This window comes from Vicia villosa, linkage group LG5 (genome assembly GCF_029867415.1).
Source record: "Vicia villosa cultivar HV-30 ecotype Madison, WI linkage group LG5, Vvil1.0, whole genome shotgun sequence".
NCBI classification, from domain to species: Eukaryota; Viridiplantae; Streptophyta; class Magnoliopsida; order Fabales; family Fabaceae; genus Vicia; species Vicia villosa.
This window is the reverse complement of record NC_081184.1, coordinates 155,089,446-155,109,595: the sequence shown is the minus strand read 5'-3', so window position 1 is coordinate 155,109,595 and position 20,150 is coordinate 155,089,446. Positions and strand designations below refer to the sequence as shown.

The 20,150-nt window shown below is 36.9% G+C and overlaps 1 protein-coding gene across 5 annotated transcripts; it reads left to right on the top strand.

The window, feature by feature from the left end:
- The first annotated feature begins 1,758 nt into the window (after nucleotides 1-1,758).
- On the top strand, nucleotides 1,759-9,296 carry LOC131603352 (uncharacterized). 5 transcript variants are annotated; one of them, XM_058875650.1, is made up of 12 exons: nucleotides 1,759-1,862; nucleotides 2,069-2,240; nucleotides 2,382-2,546; nucleotides 3,724-3,942; nucleotides 4,424-4,501; nucleotides 4,674-5,212; nucleotides 5,299-5,409; nucleotides 5,496-5,983; nucleotides 6,977-7,145; nucleotides 8,215-8,454; nucleotides 8,540-8,674; nucleotides 8,791-9,296. In XM_058875650.1, the coding sequence occupies exons 2-12, from the start codon at nucleotides 2,147-2,149 to the stop codon at nucleotides 8,920-8,922; spliced, it is 2,370 nt and encodes a 789-aa protein (XP_058731633.1). In that variant the 5' UTR covers nucleotides 1,759-1,862; nucleotides 2,069-2,146; the 3' UTR covers nucleotides 8,923-9,296. The 5 variants fall into 5 exon arrangements, 4 of the variants coding, with proteins under 4 accessions (XP_058731633.1, XP_058731632.1, XP_058731635.1 ...); XR_009284314.1 differs by having other exon boundaries at nucleotides 1,770-1,977; nucleotides 8,215-8,302; nucleotides 8,600-8,674; nucleotides 8,791-8,853; XM_058875649.1 differs by having other exon boundaries at nucleotides 1,771-1,977.
- The last annotated feature ends 10,854 nt before the right edge of the window (nucleotides 9,297-20,150 follow it).

Below are 20,150 nucleotides of genomic sequence, written 5' to 3'. Positions count from 1 at the left end.
CAGCTCGACCATTGTTGTATGCTACCTTCTGGAGCGCGTCATGCGTCATTTTGGATATGAGCAGACGATACCTCGTGATCCTCATGTTTCATCTCCCATCGCCATGACCCACAGGTAGTTAGATGAGATCTTTGCAGACTGGGAGCATCACATGGTCCTTGAGGAGGCATGGGCGACGCTAGCAGAGCACGACTAGAGTTGTGCCGAGGGGTACATCACATGGTACTATAGAGTCTCACATCCATACATGCTTCCAGCTGCAGAGGGAGGTCCTCCAGACCAGCACATGAGGAGATACTCCGTTCGCATCAGGCTCAGTTGGACCACACTGAGGATCTTCTTCCTCTGTGTCGTCAGATAACTGACAGGGGCATCGAAGCCATTGTAGAGGGTTTATTCCCTGAGGGTACTGCTTCTAAGCGTGTGCTGGATGATATGATCAGGATGGCAGAGAGTGCATTTCTGTATCGTTGACATCGTGTCAGGACCCGTGGGACGCTTGATGTTAGGGGTAGAGCCAGCAGATCCCTTCGTGGATTCGGAGGGAATGCGCATGATGGTTCGCAGGAGGACGCCCGACATACTCAGTAGTTTTATTTGATGATGTATTTATATTTTATTTTTGTTTGTATTTCATGATGTACTCGACACTTTGACCGACATTATTTATATATTGTATTTTCATTGATCTACCTGCTGTTGTCTTCAAATTGCTTTACTGAATATGAAAATGTGTGTCTTTAAACAGGGATTTCGTCATAAAAATGATATGAATTAAAAAAAAAAGACTGTTTCGTAGATGCACCTACGTAATACTATATTTCACCCCCTTCCGTAGATGCATCTACGAAATTATTATTAAAATGAAAATAAGGTGGAGTTAAATGTGTTTTCTTTTATTTTATACGCTTCCGTACAGGCATCTACGGAAGAAATCTATTTTTTTTTTTTAAAATGGGATTCTTCCGGATGTACATTTACGCAAACAGGTGGTAAAATTGAAATTTACATGGTGTGTAAGATACCTCTATATATATATATATATATATATATATATATATATATATATATATATATATATATATATATATATATATATATATATATATATATATATATATATATATATATATATATGTTTTGCTACAATAGATCCACTAGTTTTTATGAAGATTTATTTTAGCAACATGCACCTTAGGGTGCATTTAAGTATTTTTTAGTTAAAACTTACTAAAACACCCCTTCATAAAATTAAGTGGGTGTATTATAGCAGACCCCTGTGGGGTTTGCTATAATACACCCACTTATTTTTATGACGGTCTATTTTAGCAACATGCACCTTAAGGTGTATTTAACCATTTTGTAGTTAAAGGTTGCTAAAATAGACCTTCATAAAAAAACAAATGGGTCTATTGTAGCAAAACCCATATATATATATATATATATATATATATATATATATATATATATATATATAAATAATAATAATAATAGAGAAAAAGGGATATGCACTGAACAGTGTAAAATATTTTTATACTGTCAATCAATCACAACCATGTATCTAAACACAATTTTAATTTTAAAAAATCTAATATGATATGACAAATGTAAAAATTTTAATTGGTTGTATGTGTAAAGTTAGTCTACATGCACTACGATTAAACTCATAATAATAATAATAATAATAATAATAAATGTAAAATATAAATATTATTCGTAACACACAAAATAAAACTATTTAGTATATTTTCCTCTTCCTTTTTTCATTTTTACAAAATTATTAGTGGTATTTTTTGGAGCAATCCGAAAGGTCGATGATGAGTTTATAGTGCATTGCCCTGTGGATTAGAACTCGGAAGAAGGTAGGAATAACAATGTCGGTGCTTATTCCAATCACACTTGTTTAACCCTCACTCCCCAATTCCATTTTCTTCCATTTCCCCTCTTTTCAATTCACAACCCTATTCGCGATTCAAGGTTTCTTACCAACCATCCCAATTCCATCTTCTTCATTTTCATCAATTCAATTCAACATTCTTCCGAATTAACCAATTGCTTTTGTTTTCAGCAATTAGGTTTCACAGTTTCGCTCTTTCGTGATAATAAGAAGCAATTAGGTTTGTATGCTTAGTGTGCTGTGAAAACCATGCCTCGTAAAGTTAACTATGGAATCGATTACTATGATGATGACTATGAGGACTATGATGACTATGATTATGATGTTGAAGCTGAAAACTATGGTTACTTACTTTATCTTCTTTTTCATTTTTAACTCAAGTCTGTTACTTTATCTTAATTATTACTTGTTTTTAGTCAGGTTCTCTTAATTATTACTTGTTTTTAGTTTTTACAAACCTCATAGCATTTTTCTGTTGTAACAGGAGCTGGAGAAGGATCTGATGCAAAGCAAGAGACCTTTAGGCATGGAGTTTGGCAATGCCCCATTTGCACCTATGACAATGATGAGAGTATGACTTCGTGTGATATTTGTGGCGTTGTACGTCATCCCCTGGTTAACAATGGAACTTCAAACAGTAACAAAACAGGTAATCCAATTATTGAAGAGTCTTTTAGTTTAGTGCTAGGTCTAAGGGGAATAAAGTTCCATTAGTCTGTGTTAGGTAGCTGATAGTAGCTATGAGGGGGAGGGGAGGGAACAGAAATCCCTCACCTTGTTAATTTGTTTGGATGCCAAATGATGAGAAGGCAATGGAGGATTAGTATGACAAGTGTACTATGTTACTCTTTTCTTTTGAAAATTAATATTCCCTTTTATTTATTTATTTTTTGAAAGCTACAACTTTGATAGTAATAATAAATAACTATATTTCCTCTTCGTTATATATATTTTTATATTGTCTTCTAGTATCAAGAAGTGAAATGGAGGTCTATGATAGGATATTGTTTGAACTTTCTGTTGATTTTACTGAGAATGTGTGAAAGTTCTGGTCCACCGCGCTATCCTCGATATGAGAGCCGGAGACTGTACTCGTGGCCGGCGGAGTTGCGGCTGTGTCACAGGAAATTATTCACCGGAATGATCTCCCCCTTTGGAGTTGTTCTTGAACGAAGCCCCCTGCCAGTGTGTAGTTGAAATTATTTTCATGTACATGATTGCATAGTTTGCATCCTTGTTGTGCTTCTCGAGGTTGGGGCCCAAATCTAGGTAAAGGGTCCTTGCGGCAGAGCAGAATTCTGGTAGGTGTATGAAGAGTATAGTTCAGCTGTGAGCTTGCCACGCCCACTGCACATAATGGCGATGTTTCGACAGCAGGAACAATGACTTTGGAAATATGTTGCAAATCTCCTTTTCTTAAACCAAATCACTAACTCTTTGGGTGAACGGCTCTACAAACTGTCAAATTAGTAAATTGTGTTATTTTTCCTTTGAAATCCCGTAATTATGGGTAAATGTTAAATGCAACGGAGGAGGAGGGGTTTTGGAGGGATTTTGAAAATTTCCAAACCATCCCCCCTTTTTTTAAAAACTCCCAAACTAGGGGAGAGCCTATTAATCGAGATTGATAGTTAATTGGTCTTAGTTCTTGTGGTAGTCGTTGTCCTGGTTTTGACAATTTAAAGAGAATTCAACTTTAGCCAAATTTCAAAGGACTAGTTGAGATCTAAACTTTAGCTCTCTGTATATCCCACATTGTATAGTGCTGGGTTTACAACAATGGATATGATATGCCTATAACCTGCTGAAAAATCTCTTTGATGCAGTTGAAGAAATAAACAAAACTCCTGGAGCATCCAAGCTGGCCAGGTCTATTTTTCAATCATTACCACACCAGAGTCCCAAAGAGGGTGTATTATTTCCAACGCAAGGTGTTGGTTTTTGGACAGATAGCAGTAACATCTACAAGCTTGAGAATGTCCATGGAGAATTTCATGAAATTCATAAGACTTCTAATACTCAAAGCCATCCCTCTTTAAATATAGGTCTTCACACGTTTTAATATGCATTTGTAGAATTAGTGTAGTTTCTATGATATTTGACTTTTATGTATTACTTCCTCCATTACATATTAAATTTCTTTTAAGATTATGCAAACTAAGTAAATTATATAGTGTACTAGTTTCCATGATAAAGTGAGCTTCATTGACTAAAATATCATTCTCAATGAAGTAGTTTGCTGGTTTGTAAAACAATAAATAAGGGTATTAGTAGTGAGGTTATTATTAGTAGAAATAGGTAAGTAATACTTCATTGGTATTCTAAAATGATAAATATGACAAGCAAATATTCCAAACATGACTCTTAGTATGAGATGGAAGGAGTATTTATTAGAATAAAATATCTTATTAGTTGAAGTTTAGAGTATGTTTTTGTTCATGGAACTCCTTGTACATAAAAGCAAACCTTACTTAGCCATTCATTTTTAAACAATAGTGATAAAATCTTTTTTATTGGGGTGCACAGATCCTTTCAAGTTTGACGTTCCATCTCCAGATGATGTGGTTCATACTGGCCTACATTCTTCAAAAGTGGGATTGAAAGGTATCCCTGCCTCAACCTATCTGTCTTCAGGCTGTAACTTTGGCTCCCTAGCTTTAACCAAAAAAGGAGAAAAATCAGTAGATTCCCCCCCTCCCCCCCATATTTAGTCTCTTCATGTTTTAGTTTCTTTTGGATAAATGTTAATGTATCTTATATTTCTGCATGTTTTCAGACAAAGTTAAAAACGCTAAAGATTCACAGTTTTCACAAAACAGCAGAGAGAAGAGTGAACTTGCTGTAGAATTCAATACTGAAAGTGCAGACAACTCATCATCTTTAATACAAAAGAGCAAGCAGGGTAGTGCAGCTCAAAACAAACTTTCCAAAAATGTAGAAATTGATCTGGAAACAATTGGTGATACTTTAAACAGTTTATCAGCATTTTTGCCAAAGGACAAAGGGGATGATGCAAAAAAAATAAATTCTTCAAAAAATGGTACAAATGGTATCCAATCAAGCAAAGAATACTCCAGTCGTTTGTCTGCACTGCCCAAAGTCGAAGAAAGTGATAAGCTTAGTTTGTCTTCTAACAAAGATGGAAAATCTGAAAGTGCTTCCAGCAGTTTTAACCACTCACTTCTTGATGTAAAATCTGGAAATTTTAATAAAACTACTTCTAAGGCACCTCATCAACAAGTTTCTTACACGCCAGAAAAGTGGATGCTTCCTCAACATTCTGAAGATACATTGACTCAGTTGAATCTTGCGATTGTATGCCAGCGGTCTATTCTTTCATATATTCCAGGACTATATTTCAAGGATGAAATGTCTCATAGTACTTAATTTGTCAATTGCAGGTTGGTCATGTTGATTCTGGAAAATCAACACTATCCGGCAGGTTATTACACCTATTGGGACGAATTTCTAAGAAAGAAATGCACAAGAATGAAAAGGAGGCCAAGTTACAGGTAATTTCATTGTGGAGTAACTTTTTTAGTGCTTGATGCTTTTGAGTTCACATGTCAATTTCTGCTCCCTCTTTTCTTTTAATCAGGGCAAAGGATCCTTTGCTTATGCTTGGGCACTTGATGAAAGTTCTGAAGAAAGGGAACGGGGAATAACCATGACAGTGGCTGTGGCATATTTCGACACTAAGAAATATCACGTTGTTGTGCTTGACTCTCCTGGTCATAAAGATTTCATCCCAAACATGATTTCTGGTGCAACACAAGCTGATGCTGCAATTCTTGTTATAGATGCCTCACTTGGTGCATTTGAAGCTGGTATGGATGGTGGCAAAGGACAAACAAAAGAGCATGCACAGCTTATTAGAAGTTTTGGTGTAGACCATGTTATAGTTGCAGTGAATAAGATGGATGCTGTGGCATACTCCAAAGACCGATTTGATTTTATAAGACATCAGCTGGGAACTTTTCTCCGCTCATGTGGGTTCAAAGATTCTTCTCTCTTATGGATTCCCCTGAGTGCCATGGAGAATCAAAATCTGGTAGCATCCCCTTCTGATGCTCATTTCAAAAACTGGTATGTCACCGATTACTCTATATGTGATCTTAACTTGAGGGGCAATGAGTAGTGTTATGAAATTGTGACATAAGCAGCGCATATAGTTGTTCAAAATATATACACCTAGGCACTTTTCCTCTCTGATATTTAACAATATATGAGAGAAGGAGTGGACAAAGAGGAAGAGGAAGGTGCTATTATTTGGAATTTAAAAAACCATAATTTTGCACAATGGAATCCAAGATGAAATTTGATGTTTTGTTCACGGTTCCTAGGGCCCAAAAATATCATTTGGAACAGTTCTTATAATCAGTGCTTCTCTGCTCAAATTCTTTGGCAGGGGCACGTTTTTCAACTTCTTTGCTCTTGAATAAAGAAAACATTATTTATTATTCCACCTTGGTAGAAAGAGCTATGTTCGCCCTCTGTAATGAATTTGTAAATCCCACCTCTCAGAAAGGTTAAACTTCCTCTGTGACTGAAGCATAAAACAGTAATGTTGAAAGTTTAATATCTCATAGACGGCATCTTATTTTCTGTAGATCCTACATGACCTGTTGTTTCTGCTTTAAAATCCCAATTGAGTAGAAACTAGATTTGGGCCATATTGATTTATTAGTATACTGCTGTCCTTCTCACCTAGATTCATGGCTGCTATATTTTAATTGCAGACAAGACCAATTTATCCCCTCCAACTGAAGCTACTTTGATCCTAAAACCTACTTAATACGTGCAGCTCGAGTCCTAAACTTTCTGACATGTATGTAGTACTAGTAGACATGTAGTAGTATATATTTATTCAGCTGTATTATTCTCTGTCGAACTCTAACTGAACTCCAAAAATTGTGTCGCGGACCATATTTTGTACCAAATTTCTTTTGGAGAAGTCAAATTTTAGCCAAATACAAATTAACATCTTGACATTGGTCTTGAAAATTTAGAAAATCAAACAGTGCATACATTCATTTTATAATATGCTAAAAAAATGATGGTTGTTTGATTGTGAAACAGGTATACTGGACCTTATCTTTTAGATGCAGTTGACTCACTACAACCTCCTACTAGAGAATTCGCTAAACCTCTGCTAATGCCAATATGTGATACCATCAAATCAACTGCACAAGGACAGGTGTCTGCTTGTGGTAAACTGGAAGCAGGAGCTCTTCGAAGTGGAACAAAGGTATAAAATGGGTAGTATTGTGAGTCATGACTGACTTACTACTACTGAAAAATCAAATGAAAGATTCAGATTAATAATTCAAATCAAATGTGTTTGTACTGATCTGAAACTAAGTTTCTTCTGGTAGAAATTAATAAGTTTCTGTTAAAGTTGGTCCTGCATACCCAATGCTTTTATTTGTGTTTATTTAGGGTTTTTTCTTTATCAACATGTTTGTTTTAGTCAATTAATTCACAAATCACATTAACTCATCTATTAATTTATTTTTGTTATCGTGATTTTCCATTCGAATCTTTATTTATAAAATATTGGCATGATATAGTCACTAACTAATTTTCATGTAAGACTACTCAGTAATAGCCATGGGGACTTCTCTGTTTTTATAAAATATCATGTCAGAATTCAAATGTTAGACAAAATATTTTGGATGAAGAATTACTATTCTAACAATTTTGTATATAATCCGCAAACTGAGAGGCTAAAATAAAATAAAAAAACTTGGATAGGCCATAGGGACACAACTGAAAAATACTAGGACAGCAAATTTTATCAGGATGATGAAACAAAAGTACCTGATGTACTCATTTTATACAGCTATCCTGGCGGAGCTAGCCTACAATATATTGTTTCCTAGCTATTCCTTGTTCTGAAGCATAAATGTTTGTTTGCTTGATCATTTATTTCTATCAATCCCTCGTTCAATCATGGGTCTACCTCTTGGATCCCAGAGTGCTCCTATCATATTTGATATTACACCTGATACTGTTTCACCCACTTTGTCTACTACCATCTTGTTCGTTTAACATAAGTGTCAGTCTTATTGATTTTTATAGGATACCTTCACTAAAAATTCTGTTGTGATGCCCCGACTCGGCAATTCGTATTACTTGTGAGAAGTGCTACTGTTCAGATATTTTTATTTTGTTTCAACATTTCATTCTTTGGATAGAACTATTGATATGATTAGAGCTGGTACTTTGTTTATATAGCCTGGACACGCTTAAATTCTTTTTAACATGACTTGAAATGAAATCATTTCTCTCTTTAACTGTAAAATTTATAATTATAGGTACTAGTTATGCCTTCAGATGTTGTTGGAACAGTACGCACATTGGAGCGCGATTCTAATGCCTGCTCTGTTGCAAGAGCTGGAGATAACGTAGCTGTAACGTTGCATGGTGTTGATGGAAGTCATGTATTGGCTGGAGGTGTATTATGCCATCCCGACTTTCCTGTTGCAGTTGCAAAGCATTTGGAGTTGAAATTGCTTGTCTTGGATGGTGCAAGTCCCATATTAGTTGGCGCTCAGGTGTGCATTGGTACATTCATTGCACTTCATTTTCTGATATTGTGTATTAGGAAAAATGTCAATTTTCTTTTTTGTATATTGGCAGTTAGAGTTTCATATTCATCATGCAAAGGAACCTGCTAGAGTTTCAAGAATATTGTCAATACTTGATCCCAAGACTGGTAAGGTGACCAAAAAGTCCCCTCGCTGTCTCACGTCAAAACAAAGTGCAGTAATTGAGGTGAATAACACAACTAACTTTGTTGCCTTGTTAATTCAACGAGAATACTCATAATATCTTTTTGTCTACAATGCAACTGACTCAGCTTGAGTGACTTATTGTTTCTAATTTTTCAGGTGATTATGAATGAGCCAGTCTGCGTGGTAGAGTTTTCTAGATGTAAAGCTCTTGGAAGAGTATCCCTTAGATCATTAGGAAGAACAATTGCTGTTGGACTTGTGACAAGAATAATTGTAGAACAAGATTAGTTGATGTTATTTCTTCAAAAAGATCAGCCGATGATGTTATATCTCCGAAAAAGATCAGCCGATGGTAACATTGAAGAGGTTCCGTGTATACCATGTATGTTGTTCAAGTACACACACATCTTTGTTTGCCATATAATTTAGCTAGAATAGACAATGAGCGGCTATGTAATTCTTGTTGAGGTTCCCTGGTCAATATGTGAATCATGTAAAGATAGTTAACTGTTGAGTTTTTTACTTTTTTGAAATGTTTTAACCAATACATGTATCATAACTCATTAGAGAGCTATGCTCTTCAATAGTCTAGACTTGTTGAACAGGGCATCTGGCTTCTTTTGAGATTACTTTTAAATGCTGCACTTGATGGGATTCAATTCCGTCCTTCATTGGTTAGGATTTTTCGTCAATGGTTTGGTTTATTTTTCTTTTGTTTTTCTTTATTATTGTTTTTTTCTCTCTTGAATAAAATTTTCTTGCAGTTTGTCAATTGGGGATACTAGTACCAATCTAGTTGGAATGGCTAATCTGGTTAAAGAAAATCTACCTCCAACATAAACGGTTGGACTTTATTTTGATTGAGTGAGGCTATAATAAGGTTGGGCTTTATTTTGATTGAGTGAGGCTATCTCCAGCATAACCGGTTGGACCTAATTTTGGTGAAGTAAATCTATTTCCAGCATAAGCGGTTGAATATGATTCTACCCCAGCATGAACATTTGGAGATGATTCTTGTAAAGTATACCTTCGACGAGGAGTGGCTAAATATGATACTTTGTTAGGAAACCATCCCCGGCAGAGCAACATAACATGATTATATTTTTGTTATGACCTACCTTTAGATAGGAACGCCTGAACATGATCTTTCAATCCCAAATGAATCTACTTTCAGCGAGAAACAGTTGAATTTGATTCCTCATTAAAGTTATCATCCCTTGTCGATATACTTTAGAGTAAGCGGTTGAATATGATCATCTGTGTTATAATACGAGATTAAGAGACATTTGAATAAACCATGTGTTTTGTAAAGCACTACGGAGACTGTATTATATATAGAGATTACAGCTAATTATATGATATAGTTGACGTGAGACTATTCTATATTTACAAATATCAACACTCCCCCTCAAGCTTGAACATATAAGTCAAATGCACCGAACTTGCCACATATATAATTAGTTCTCTGACTTCGTAGAAATTTTGTACACACATTTGTTAATTGATCATTAGAGTTGACTAAGTTTGTGACGATGTCGCATGATTCAATATTCTCTCTGACAAAGTGACAATTTATCTCGATATGTTTGGTCCTCTCATAGAAGACTAGATTGGAAACAATGTGCAATGCAGCTTAATTATCACAAACAAGTGCCATTTGTCTTGCTTTTTTAATTTGAAGTTCTTTGAGCAAGTGTTTTAACCAAATGTGTTCACTTGTTGCCATTGCCATTACCCTATACTCTGCCTTGGTGCTTATTCTTGCAACTACATTTTATTTCTTACTTTTCTACGATATAAGGTTTTCTTCCTAGAGGTGGATCGTCTATCAATGGATGACCCTGTCCAATCAGCATCAAAGTATCCAATTATCCGAGTATGTCCGTTACCTTCATACACGAGGCCTTTTTCTGGATCACATTTGATGTATCTTAGAAACCAGACAACATCTATGGATTCTTGGCAAAGCAAATTTTAGAACTGGCTTACCACACTAACTGCAAAAGAAATGTCTGGATAAGTGACTGTGAGATGATTCAATTTTTCAACCAATCTCCTATACCTTATTGAGTAAGATAGAGACTCTCCTAATTGGGTAGGAATTTGACACTTGGGTCCATAGGAGTATCAGTTGGTTAGCGCTCAACAAACATGTTTCTTTCAAAATATCCATAGCATATTTCCGCTGAGAAATAACCAAACCAAACCATCTTTAGATTGAGCTACTCAATATCTAAAAAATAGCGAAGTTTACCAAAGTCTTTTGTCTAAAATTGATTCGAGAGATATTGTTTCAACTGGAGTATTTCCTGCCGATCACTATCGGTTATGACAATATCATCTACATACACAATAAGATAAATACACCTTTAGGTTGAGTGATGATAAAACACAGAATGATCAACTTCACTATGGACCATACCAAACTGTTATACTACAGTGTTGAATCTGTCAAACCAAACTCTTGGATATTGCTTAAGATCATAAAAAGACATGCGTAGCCTACAAACCATACTCGATGACTCCCCATGAGCAACAAACTTAGGTGGTTGCTCCATATATACTTCCTCTTCAAGTACACAATAACTAGAGGTAGGTCGTCTATCAATGAGTGACCCTGTCCAATCTGCATCAGAGTATACAACTATCTGAGTATGTCTTTTATCTTCATACATGAGGCATGCGAGTTCTCTTGTTATACCTTATTTCCTCCATTTACAATTGACATGTCTACAAAAGATCTGAGCACATCTTTACTTCTAACATAACCAAGATGTTGATGAAAGTCTTTGGCTACCATAAGGGGCATCCTTACCCTTGACATCACACATAAATGGGAATTACAACAGGTTGATACTGTTAGAACAAGATTTGTTCTGATCAATTATCTTAGTTTTGATGATAACAATAATATGAATTTTGCTTAAGATAATATGGTACTCTAATCCAATGCAATTTCCTTTTCAGGAAATATATAAAGAGTACGCATAATTCAGCGCTCAGAAGCTTTGTCTCAAAGGGTTCAACATGCAACATCAGAACATGGTCTGGCAAGACATCAGAAGATGGTCGAAGCAGAATCAGAACATGGGTCTATGGAAGCATCAGAAGAACAAGAGAACAGAAGCACTGAAGTTCTGATGGTATCACGCTCAGAAGCACTTTAAGGTCAGAAGATCAGAAGATGCTTTGCACCAAGCTGTTTGACTCTGATGATATTCAAACGTTATATTCACAAACATCAGATCAGAAGGAAGTACAAGTGGCAAGCTACGCTGACTGACAAAAGGAACGTTAAAAGCTACTAAAGGCTACGTCAGTAGACACAGCGTGAACAAGGCTCGAGGTAGTTGACAAAAGCGTATAACATTAAATGCGATGCTGTACGGAACACGCAAAGCATTAAATGCACTCAACGGTCATCTTCTCCAACGCCTATAAATATGAAGTTCTGATGAGAAGCAAGGTTAACGATTCTGCACAAAACAACTCTTATTAACTTGCTGAAACACTGTTCAAATTCAAAGCTCAGAATCTTCATCTTCATCAAAGCTCACTACATTGCTGTTGTAATATATTAGTGAGATTAAGCTTAAACGTTAAGAGAAATATCACAGTTTGTGATTATCGCTTTTAAGAAGCAATTGTAATACTCTTAGAATTGATTACATTAAGTTGTAAGGAACTAGAGTGATCGTGTGGATCAGAATACTCTAGGAAGTCTTAGAGGTTATCTAAGCAGGTTGTAACTAGAGTGATCGTGTGGATCAGTATACTCTAGAAAAGTCTTAGAGGGTATCTAAGCAGTTGTTCCTGGAGTGATCAGTGTGTGATCAGAAGACTCTGGAAGACTTAGTTGCTGACTAAGTGGAAAACCATTGTAATCCGTGCGATTAGTGGATTAAATCCTCAGTTGAGGTAAATCATCTCTGCGGGGGTGGACTGGAGTAGTTTAGTTAACAACGAACCAGGATAAAAATAACTGTGCAATTTATTTTTATCTGTCAAGTTTTTAAAGTTACACTTATTCAAACCCCCCCTTTCTAAGTGTTTTTCTATCCTTCAATTGGCATCAGAGCGCCGGTTCTAAGGTGCAAGCACTTAACCGTGTTTAGAAAAGATTCAGGAAGAGAAAAACGCTTCAGTAAAAGATGGTTGATGAAAGTGAAAAGTCTACACCTGCATCTACATCTGGCTCTGCTGAGCAATACAACGATAACAATGGTTATACTAGACCGCCGGTATTTGATGGAGAAAACTTTGAATACTGGAAAGATAAACTGGAAAGTTACTTTCTTGGTCTAGATGGTGATCTATGGGATCTTCTGATGGATGGTTACAAACATCCAGTAAATGCCAGTGGTGTAAAGCTGACAAGGCAAGAAATGAATGATGATCAGAAGAAGCTTTTCAGGAATCATCATAAATGCAGAACTGTTTTGCTGAATGCTATCTCTCATGCTGAGTATGAGAAGATATCTAACAGGGAAACAGCCTATGACATATATGAGTCCTTGAAAATGACTCATGAAGGAAATGCTCAAGTCAATGAGACTAAAACTCTAGCTTTAATCCAGAAGTATGAAGCCTTCAAGATGGAGGATGATGAAGACATTGAAAAGATGTTTTCAAGATTTCAAACTCTTACTGCTGGATTGAGAGTTCTTGACAAGGGATACACCAAGGCTGATCACGTAAAGAAGATCATCAGAAGCTTACCCAGAAGATGGGGTCCTATGGTGACTGCATTCAAGATTGCAAAGAATCTGAATGAAGTTTCTCTGGAAGAGCTTATCAGTGCCTTGAGAAGTCATGAAATAGAGCTGGACGCAAATGAGCCTCAAAAGAAAGGTAAGTCTATTGCATTAAAATCCAATATCAAGAAATGCACTAACGCTTTTCAGGCTAGAGAAGAAGATCCTGAAGAATCAGAATCTGAAGAAGAAGATGAACTGTCTTTGATCTCCAGAAGGCTAAATCAACTCTGGAAGACCAAGCAAAGGAAGTTCAGAGGCTTCAGAAGTTCAAAGAAATTTGAACGTGGAGAATCTTCTGATGACAGAAGATTTGACAAGAAGAAGGTCATGTGCTATGAATGCAATGAGCCTGGACACTTCAAGAATGAATGTCCAAACCTTCAGAAGGAAAATCCCAAGAAGAAGTTTCATAAGAAGAAAGGTCTTATGGCAACCTGGGATGAGTCAGAAGATGATTCAGACTCTGAAGATGAACAGGCTAACTGTGCGCTGATGGCGACAGAAGATGACGAATCAGAATCTACATCAGAATCAGATTCTGAAGAGGTATTTTCTGAACTTACTAGAGATGAGTTAGTTTCCGGTCTAACTGAACTTCTGGAACTCAAGTCTCAGATTAGTCTCAAATACAAAAAGCTGAAAAAGCTATTTGAATTTGAAACAAAGAAGCTTGAGTTGGAGAATTCTGAATTAAAAGAAAAACTTTTAAAATTATCCAATAATGTTGGATCTCCTTCTGATTCAGAAAAATCCACTCCTAGTCTAAACCATATTCTGAAAGAATATGATTTAAGTTTCAGGAAGTTCTTATCTAGAAGTATTGGCAGAAGTCAGCTAGCTTCTATGATATATGCTGTGTCTGGAAACAAAAGAGTCGGCATTGGTTTTGAGGGTGAAACCCCATACAAACTTGAACCTGTTGATGAAATGAAGTTCACATACAAGCCATTGTATGATCAGTTCAAGTATGGCCACTCCCATGATATTAGGCACACTTCACATGCTCAAAGTTTTCACATAACACACACCAAAAAGCATGTGACACAACCCAGGAAATATCATGAAACTCACATTAAAAATTATCATGTTGTTCCTCCTATTGCTTACAATGTTAAACCCAAGTTCAATCTGAACTTGAGAAAATCTAACAAGAAAGGACCCAAGAAAATGTGGGTACCTAAGGATAAGATTATTCCTATTGCAGATATCCTTGACTGCAAAAAGGACAAAGCACAACATGTCATGGTACCTGGACTCTGGATGCTCACGACACATGACAGGAAGAAGGTCTATGTTCCAAGACCTGGTGCTTAAGTCTGGAGGAGAAGTCAAGTTTGGAGGAGATCAGAAGGGCAAGATAATTGGCTCTGGAACTATAAAGTCTGGTAACTCTCCTTCCATTTCTAATGTACTTCTTGTAGAAGGATTAACACATAACCTCTTATCTATCAGTCAATTGAGTGACAATGGTTATGATATAATCTTTAATCAAGAGTCTTGCAAGGCTGTAAATCAGAAGGATGGCTCAATCCTATTTACAGGCAAGAGGAAGAACAACATTTATAAGACAGATCTGCAAGATCTTATGAGTCAGAAGGTGACTTGTCTTATGTCTGTTTCTGAAGAGCAGTGGGTCTGGCACAGAAGATTAGGTCATGCTAGTTTGAGAAAGATTTCTCAGATTAACAAACTGGATCTTGTCAGAAGACTCCCTAATCTGAAATTCAAATCAGATGCTCTTTGTGAAGCATGTCAGAAGGGCAAGTTCTCCAAACCTGCATTCAAGTCCAAGAATGTTGTTTCTACCTCAAGGCCATTAGAACTCTTGCACATTGATCTGTTTGGCCCAGTCAAAACAGCATCTGTCAGAGGGAAGAAATATGGATTAGTCATCGTAGATGATTATAGCCGCTGGACATGGGTAAAATTCTTGAAACACAAGGATGAGTCTCATTCAGTGTTCTTTGATTTCTGCATTCAGATTCAATCTGAAAAAGAGTGTAAAATCATAAAGGTCAGAAGTGATCATGGTGGTGAATTTGAGAACAGATCCTTTGAAGAATTCTTCAAAGAAAATGGTATTGCCCATGATTTCTCTTGTCCTAGAACTCCACAGCAAAATGGGGTTGTAGAACGAAAGAATAGGACTCTGCAAGAAATGGCCAGAACCATGATCAATGAAACCAATATGGCTAAGCATTTCTGGGCAGAAGCAATAAACACTGCATGCTATATTCAGAATAGAATCTCTATCAGACCTATTCTAAATAAGACTCCTTATGAATTGTGGAAGAATAGAAAGCCCAACATTTCATATTTCCATCCTTTTGGATGTGTATGCTTTATTCTGAACACTAAAGATCATCTTGGTAAGTTTGATTCCAAAGCACAAAAATGTTTCCTTCTTGGATATTCTGAACGCTCAAAAGGCTACAGAGTATACAATACTGAAACATTGATTGTAGAAGAATCAATCAATATCAGGTTTGATGATAAGCTTGGTTCTGAAAAACCAAAGCAGTTTGATAATTTTGCAGATTGGGATATTGATATATCAGAAGTTGTTGAGCCAAGAAGCAACGCATCAGAAGCAGAGCTTCTCAGAAGCAAAGAATCTGAAGATCAAGTATCAGCTTCTCTGGAGAATCTAAGCATTTCTGAAGAACCATCTGTCAGAAGATCATCCAGACTCATCTCTGGTCATTCAGAAGATGTCATTCTTGGAAAGAAGGATGATCCAATCAGAACAAGAGCATTCCTTAAGAACAATGCAGTCTGTCAATTAGGTCTTGTATCTTTGATCGAGCCAACTTCTGTTGATCATGCTCTAGAAGATCCAGACTGGATAATTGCTATGCAAGAAGAACTGAATCAGTTTACAAGGAATGATGTTTGGGATCTTGTTCCTAGACCAGGTGGATTCAAAACAATAGGTACAAGATGGGGCTTCAGAAATAAGCCCAGAATGAGAAGATGAGAAGTTCTTATGAATGGGTATCTTCTGAAATGAAATTGTTTTTAAGAAGTTCTGATTGAAATCAATTAGAATTGTGATTCAGTTATTACTAACGTTTCATTGTCTAAGTTGATTCAGAATCTCTTTAAAAGCAAAACAGCTGTAACTGGCTATCCAGATGGTAAACACGTGTTCACTACTCCTGGACAAGCGTGCGTGCAGTTGAGGGGACGTCTACTTAGGTAACTGTGCAAATCACGTCTTTTGTCATTATTATCTCTCCTCACGTCACGTAACATTAAATGCTTTTCATCATTAACTCTCTTTTAGTTTTCTTTTTATATTCTTCAAACGTTTCTTTTCCCTCTTATATTTCTCTCACCTTGCATACAGTTTCTTTTTCGTTCTCTCTCTTTACATTCATATCATAAACCCTAGCAGTTTCCAATATCTGCAACTTCATCATGAATCCATCGTCAAGCTCTGGGAATCAAGATAATGATCGGAAACAAAAGAGAAAGGCAACTGCTGATCCAGAAACCAAACCGAAAAGAGTAAGGATCACCTCCCTTGACGGTACCCCTTAATCACCTCCCTCTTCAAAGACCGTCACCACCTCTTCCTCCTCATTCATCCTCTCGGAACCACTCTCTTCACCATCTGATATCTCCTCTCCTTCAACCCATCCATCAGATATTTCTTCATCTCGCTCACACCCTTTTCCCACCAGAACACCTAATCCCTATAGTGTTGTTCTTCCCAACTCCAGGTTCACTGTCAACCCTCCAACCCCTACCACTCAATCATATCTGGAGCTTTTACATTCTGATGTAAATGGCTGGTTGGAGATTCTGGGTGCTGCTCACCTTAACCATCTGGATGAGTATGCTACAAGCAACCTTTGGGATACCTTTCGTCAGGATTTTCTGGTTAGGGCTACAAACACTCAGAGAAGGATCATGTCTGAAGCTCCTGGTATTCGTGGTCTTCGGTTGGAAGTTGGTGAAAGCAGCTGTCACCATCTCATCAGGAACAGAAGTGTTCTTGAGAAGAAGATACCTGCAGATAAGTTGGAAGAAGAAAATCTCTGCAGAGACATCGTGGTGTGGAAACCATGGTTTCCTGTGCTGACTGGAGATTTTCAGTGGCTGTTCAACTGGTTCAGAATGAACCCTTCTGAAAAAGCACCTCACATGGTCTTTCCAGTAGTGGTGTATCCTGCTGAAGTTGCTGGTCCTACTCCTCCAACAAACCTAGCAGCTATTCTTCAAGCATTGGAAGATGGAACTTCTGAGCTGCCTGAACCAGAATATGCTAAGGCTACTTCTGAGTCAGACTCAGATGAGGAAATGGAAGATGCACAAGCTGAAGATCTCCCAGAAGATCACCCTGCTGAGATTGTTGTCCCTTTTGGCAGAAATTCAGGTGCCTCTTCTTCTGGTGAAACCTCAGCTCTGATGGAGACCTTGGAAACTCTTCATCAGAATCAAGCTATGCTGGCTTCTCGTTTGGACGCGCAAGAAGCAGCCAATGCTGAGTTTCGCTCCTTCATGGCAAGGCAAGCTACAAGCACTGACGGGATTCATGATGTTCTGGCGCGGATTTTGCGTAGGCTAGGATCTTAGTCCTTTGGTCTTTGTAGTTTTCTTTCCTTGTTGCATCTGTTTTCCTGCATTCCTCTCATGTAATATCTTGTTGATTATCAATGAAAATTTTTTTTTTTACATTCCAGTGATTTTATTTGTCGTTTTATTCATCTGAATCTTTTGAAATATTCTTTTTGATGTTATGACAAAAAGGGGGAGAAGATAAATGATAAATGATTTGATTAATCTATCAGTTGCTGGGTAAAGCTCCCACACATTTACTAACAAGAACTGCAAGTTCTATATGGTTTAAGTGTTTTGCAGGTATAAAGAAGTGAAGAGAAACTTCAAAGCAAACACAAGAAGCAAAACCATGGAAACTGAAGCAAGCTGAGTGCTGTCAAGCTTCAGAGATCAGAAGCAAGAAAGAAGAATGAATCAGAAGCACTGATAATAGAATTTGATCCATATTTGTCTATTTGTTCTGACAAAATTCTATTTGCTCTGATACATTATTTTAGCCTATATGGCTCTGATACATATAATGTGTTCGAATATACATTTTATGTTCTGACTCGTTCATGCTGACTTTTGTCGTTTAGTTTTTGTTCTGTAACATTTCAGGATGTAGAGATGCTCTGATGATGCTCTGGTACATTCAACAATGTTCTGATACAAATCTAGCATGAAGTGATGTTGGTAGAAATTCAAAGCTCTGAAGCTATCCGAAGGAAGCAGAAATCAGAAGCTGTGAATGTTCAGAAGATCAAAGAAATTCAAGTTCTGAAGCTGTCCTAGATGGAAGCAGGAATCAGAAGCTGTGAGTGTTCTAGGGATCTAAAGAAATTCTAGTTCTGAAGCTGTCCAATGGAAGCAGAAGTCAGAAGCTATGAATTCTCTGAAGACAAGAAGCTTATGTGATCGTCTCTACCGAAATAATCAGGGAAGTCTTTTATTAAAGTTCTTCGAGTATTTATTTCAGGGGGAGATTATTTATCTCAGGGGGAGATTGTTAATCTCAGGGGGAGACATATTCATATGCTTATGCTATAGCTGTGTAGTTTGTCTTTTGCCGTCTGTTCTTTCTGATCGCAAATTCATATCATTTATATATGTTTTTGTCATCATCAAAAAGGGGGAGATTGTTAGAACAAGATTTGTTCTGATCAATTATCTTAGTTTTGATGATAACAATAATATGAATTTTGCTTAAGATAATATGGTACTCTAATCCAATGCAATTTCCTTTTCAGGAAATATATAAAGAGTACGCATAATTCAGCGCTCAGAAGCTTTGTCTCAAAGGGTTCAACATGCAACATCAGAACATGGTCTGGCAAGACATCAGAAGATGGTCGAAGCAGAATCAGAACATGGGTCTATGGAAGCATCAGAAGAACAAGAGAACAGAAGCACTGAAGTTCTGATGGTATCACGCTCAGAAGCACTTCAAGGTCAGAAGATCAGAAGATGCTTTGCACCAAGCTGTTTGACTCTGATGATATTCAAACGTTATATTCACAAACATCAGATCAGAAGGAAGTACAAGTGGCAAGCTACGCTGACTGACAAAAGGAACGTTAAAAGCTACTAAAGGCTACGTCAGTAGACACAGCGTGAACAAGGCTCGAGGTAGTTGACAAAAGCGTATAACATTAAATGCGATGCTGTACGGAACACGCAAAGCATTAAATGCACTCAACGGTCATCTTCTCCAACGCCTATAAATATGAAGTTCTGATGAGAAGCAAGGTTAACGATTCTGCACAAAACAACTCTTATTAACTTGCTGAAACACTGTTCAAATTCAAAGCTCAGAATCTTCATCTTCATCAAAGCTCACTACATTGCTGTTGTAATATATTAGTGAGATTAAGCTTAAACGTTAAGAGAAATATCACAGTTTGTGATTATCGCTTTTAAGAAGCAATTGTAATACTCTTAGAATTGATTACATTAAGTTGTAAGGAACTAGAGTGATCGTGTGGATCAGAATACTCTAGGAAGTCTTAGAGGTTATCTAAGCAGGTTGTAACTAGAGTGATCGTGTGGATCAGTATACTCTAGAAAAGTCTTAGAGGGTATCTAAGCAGTTGTTCCTGGAGTGATCAGTGTGTGATCAGAAGACTCTGGAAGACTTAGTTGCTGACTAAGTGGAAAACCATTGTAATCCGTGCGATTAGTGGATTAAATCCTCAGTTGAGGTAAATCATCTCT

Coding starts and splice junctions, on each gene's coding strand:
- LOC131603352 (XM_058875650.1), top strand. CDS start 2,147: ATGCCTCGTAAAGTTAACTATGGAATCGATTACTATGATGATGACTAT. Junction 3,943..4,423: donor CCATCCCTCTTTAAATATAG/GTCTTCACACGT, acceptor TGGGGTGCACAG/ATCCTTTCAAGTTTGACGTT. Junction 8,455..8,539: donor CCATATTAGTTGGCGCTCAG/GTGTGCATTGGT, acceptor GTATATTGGCAG/TTAGAGTTTCATATTCATCA.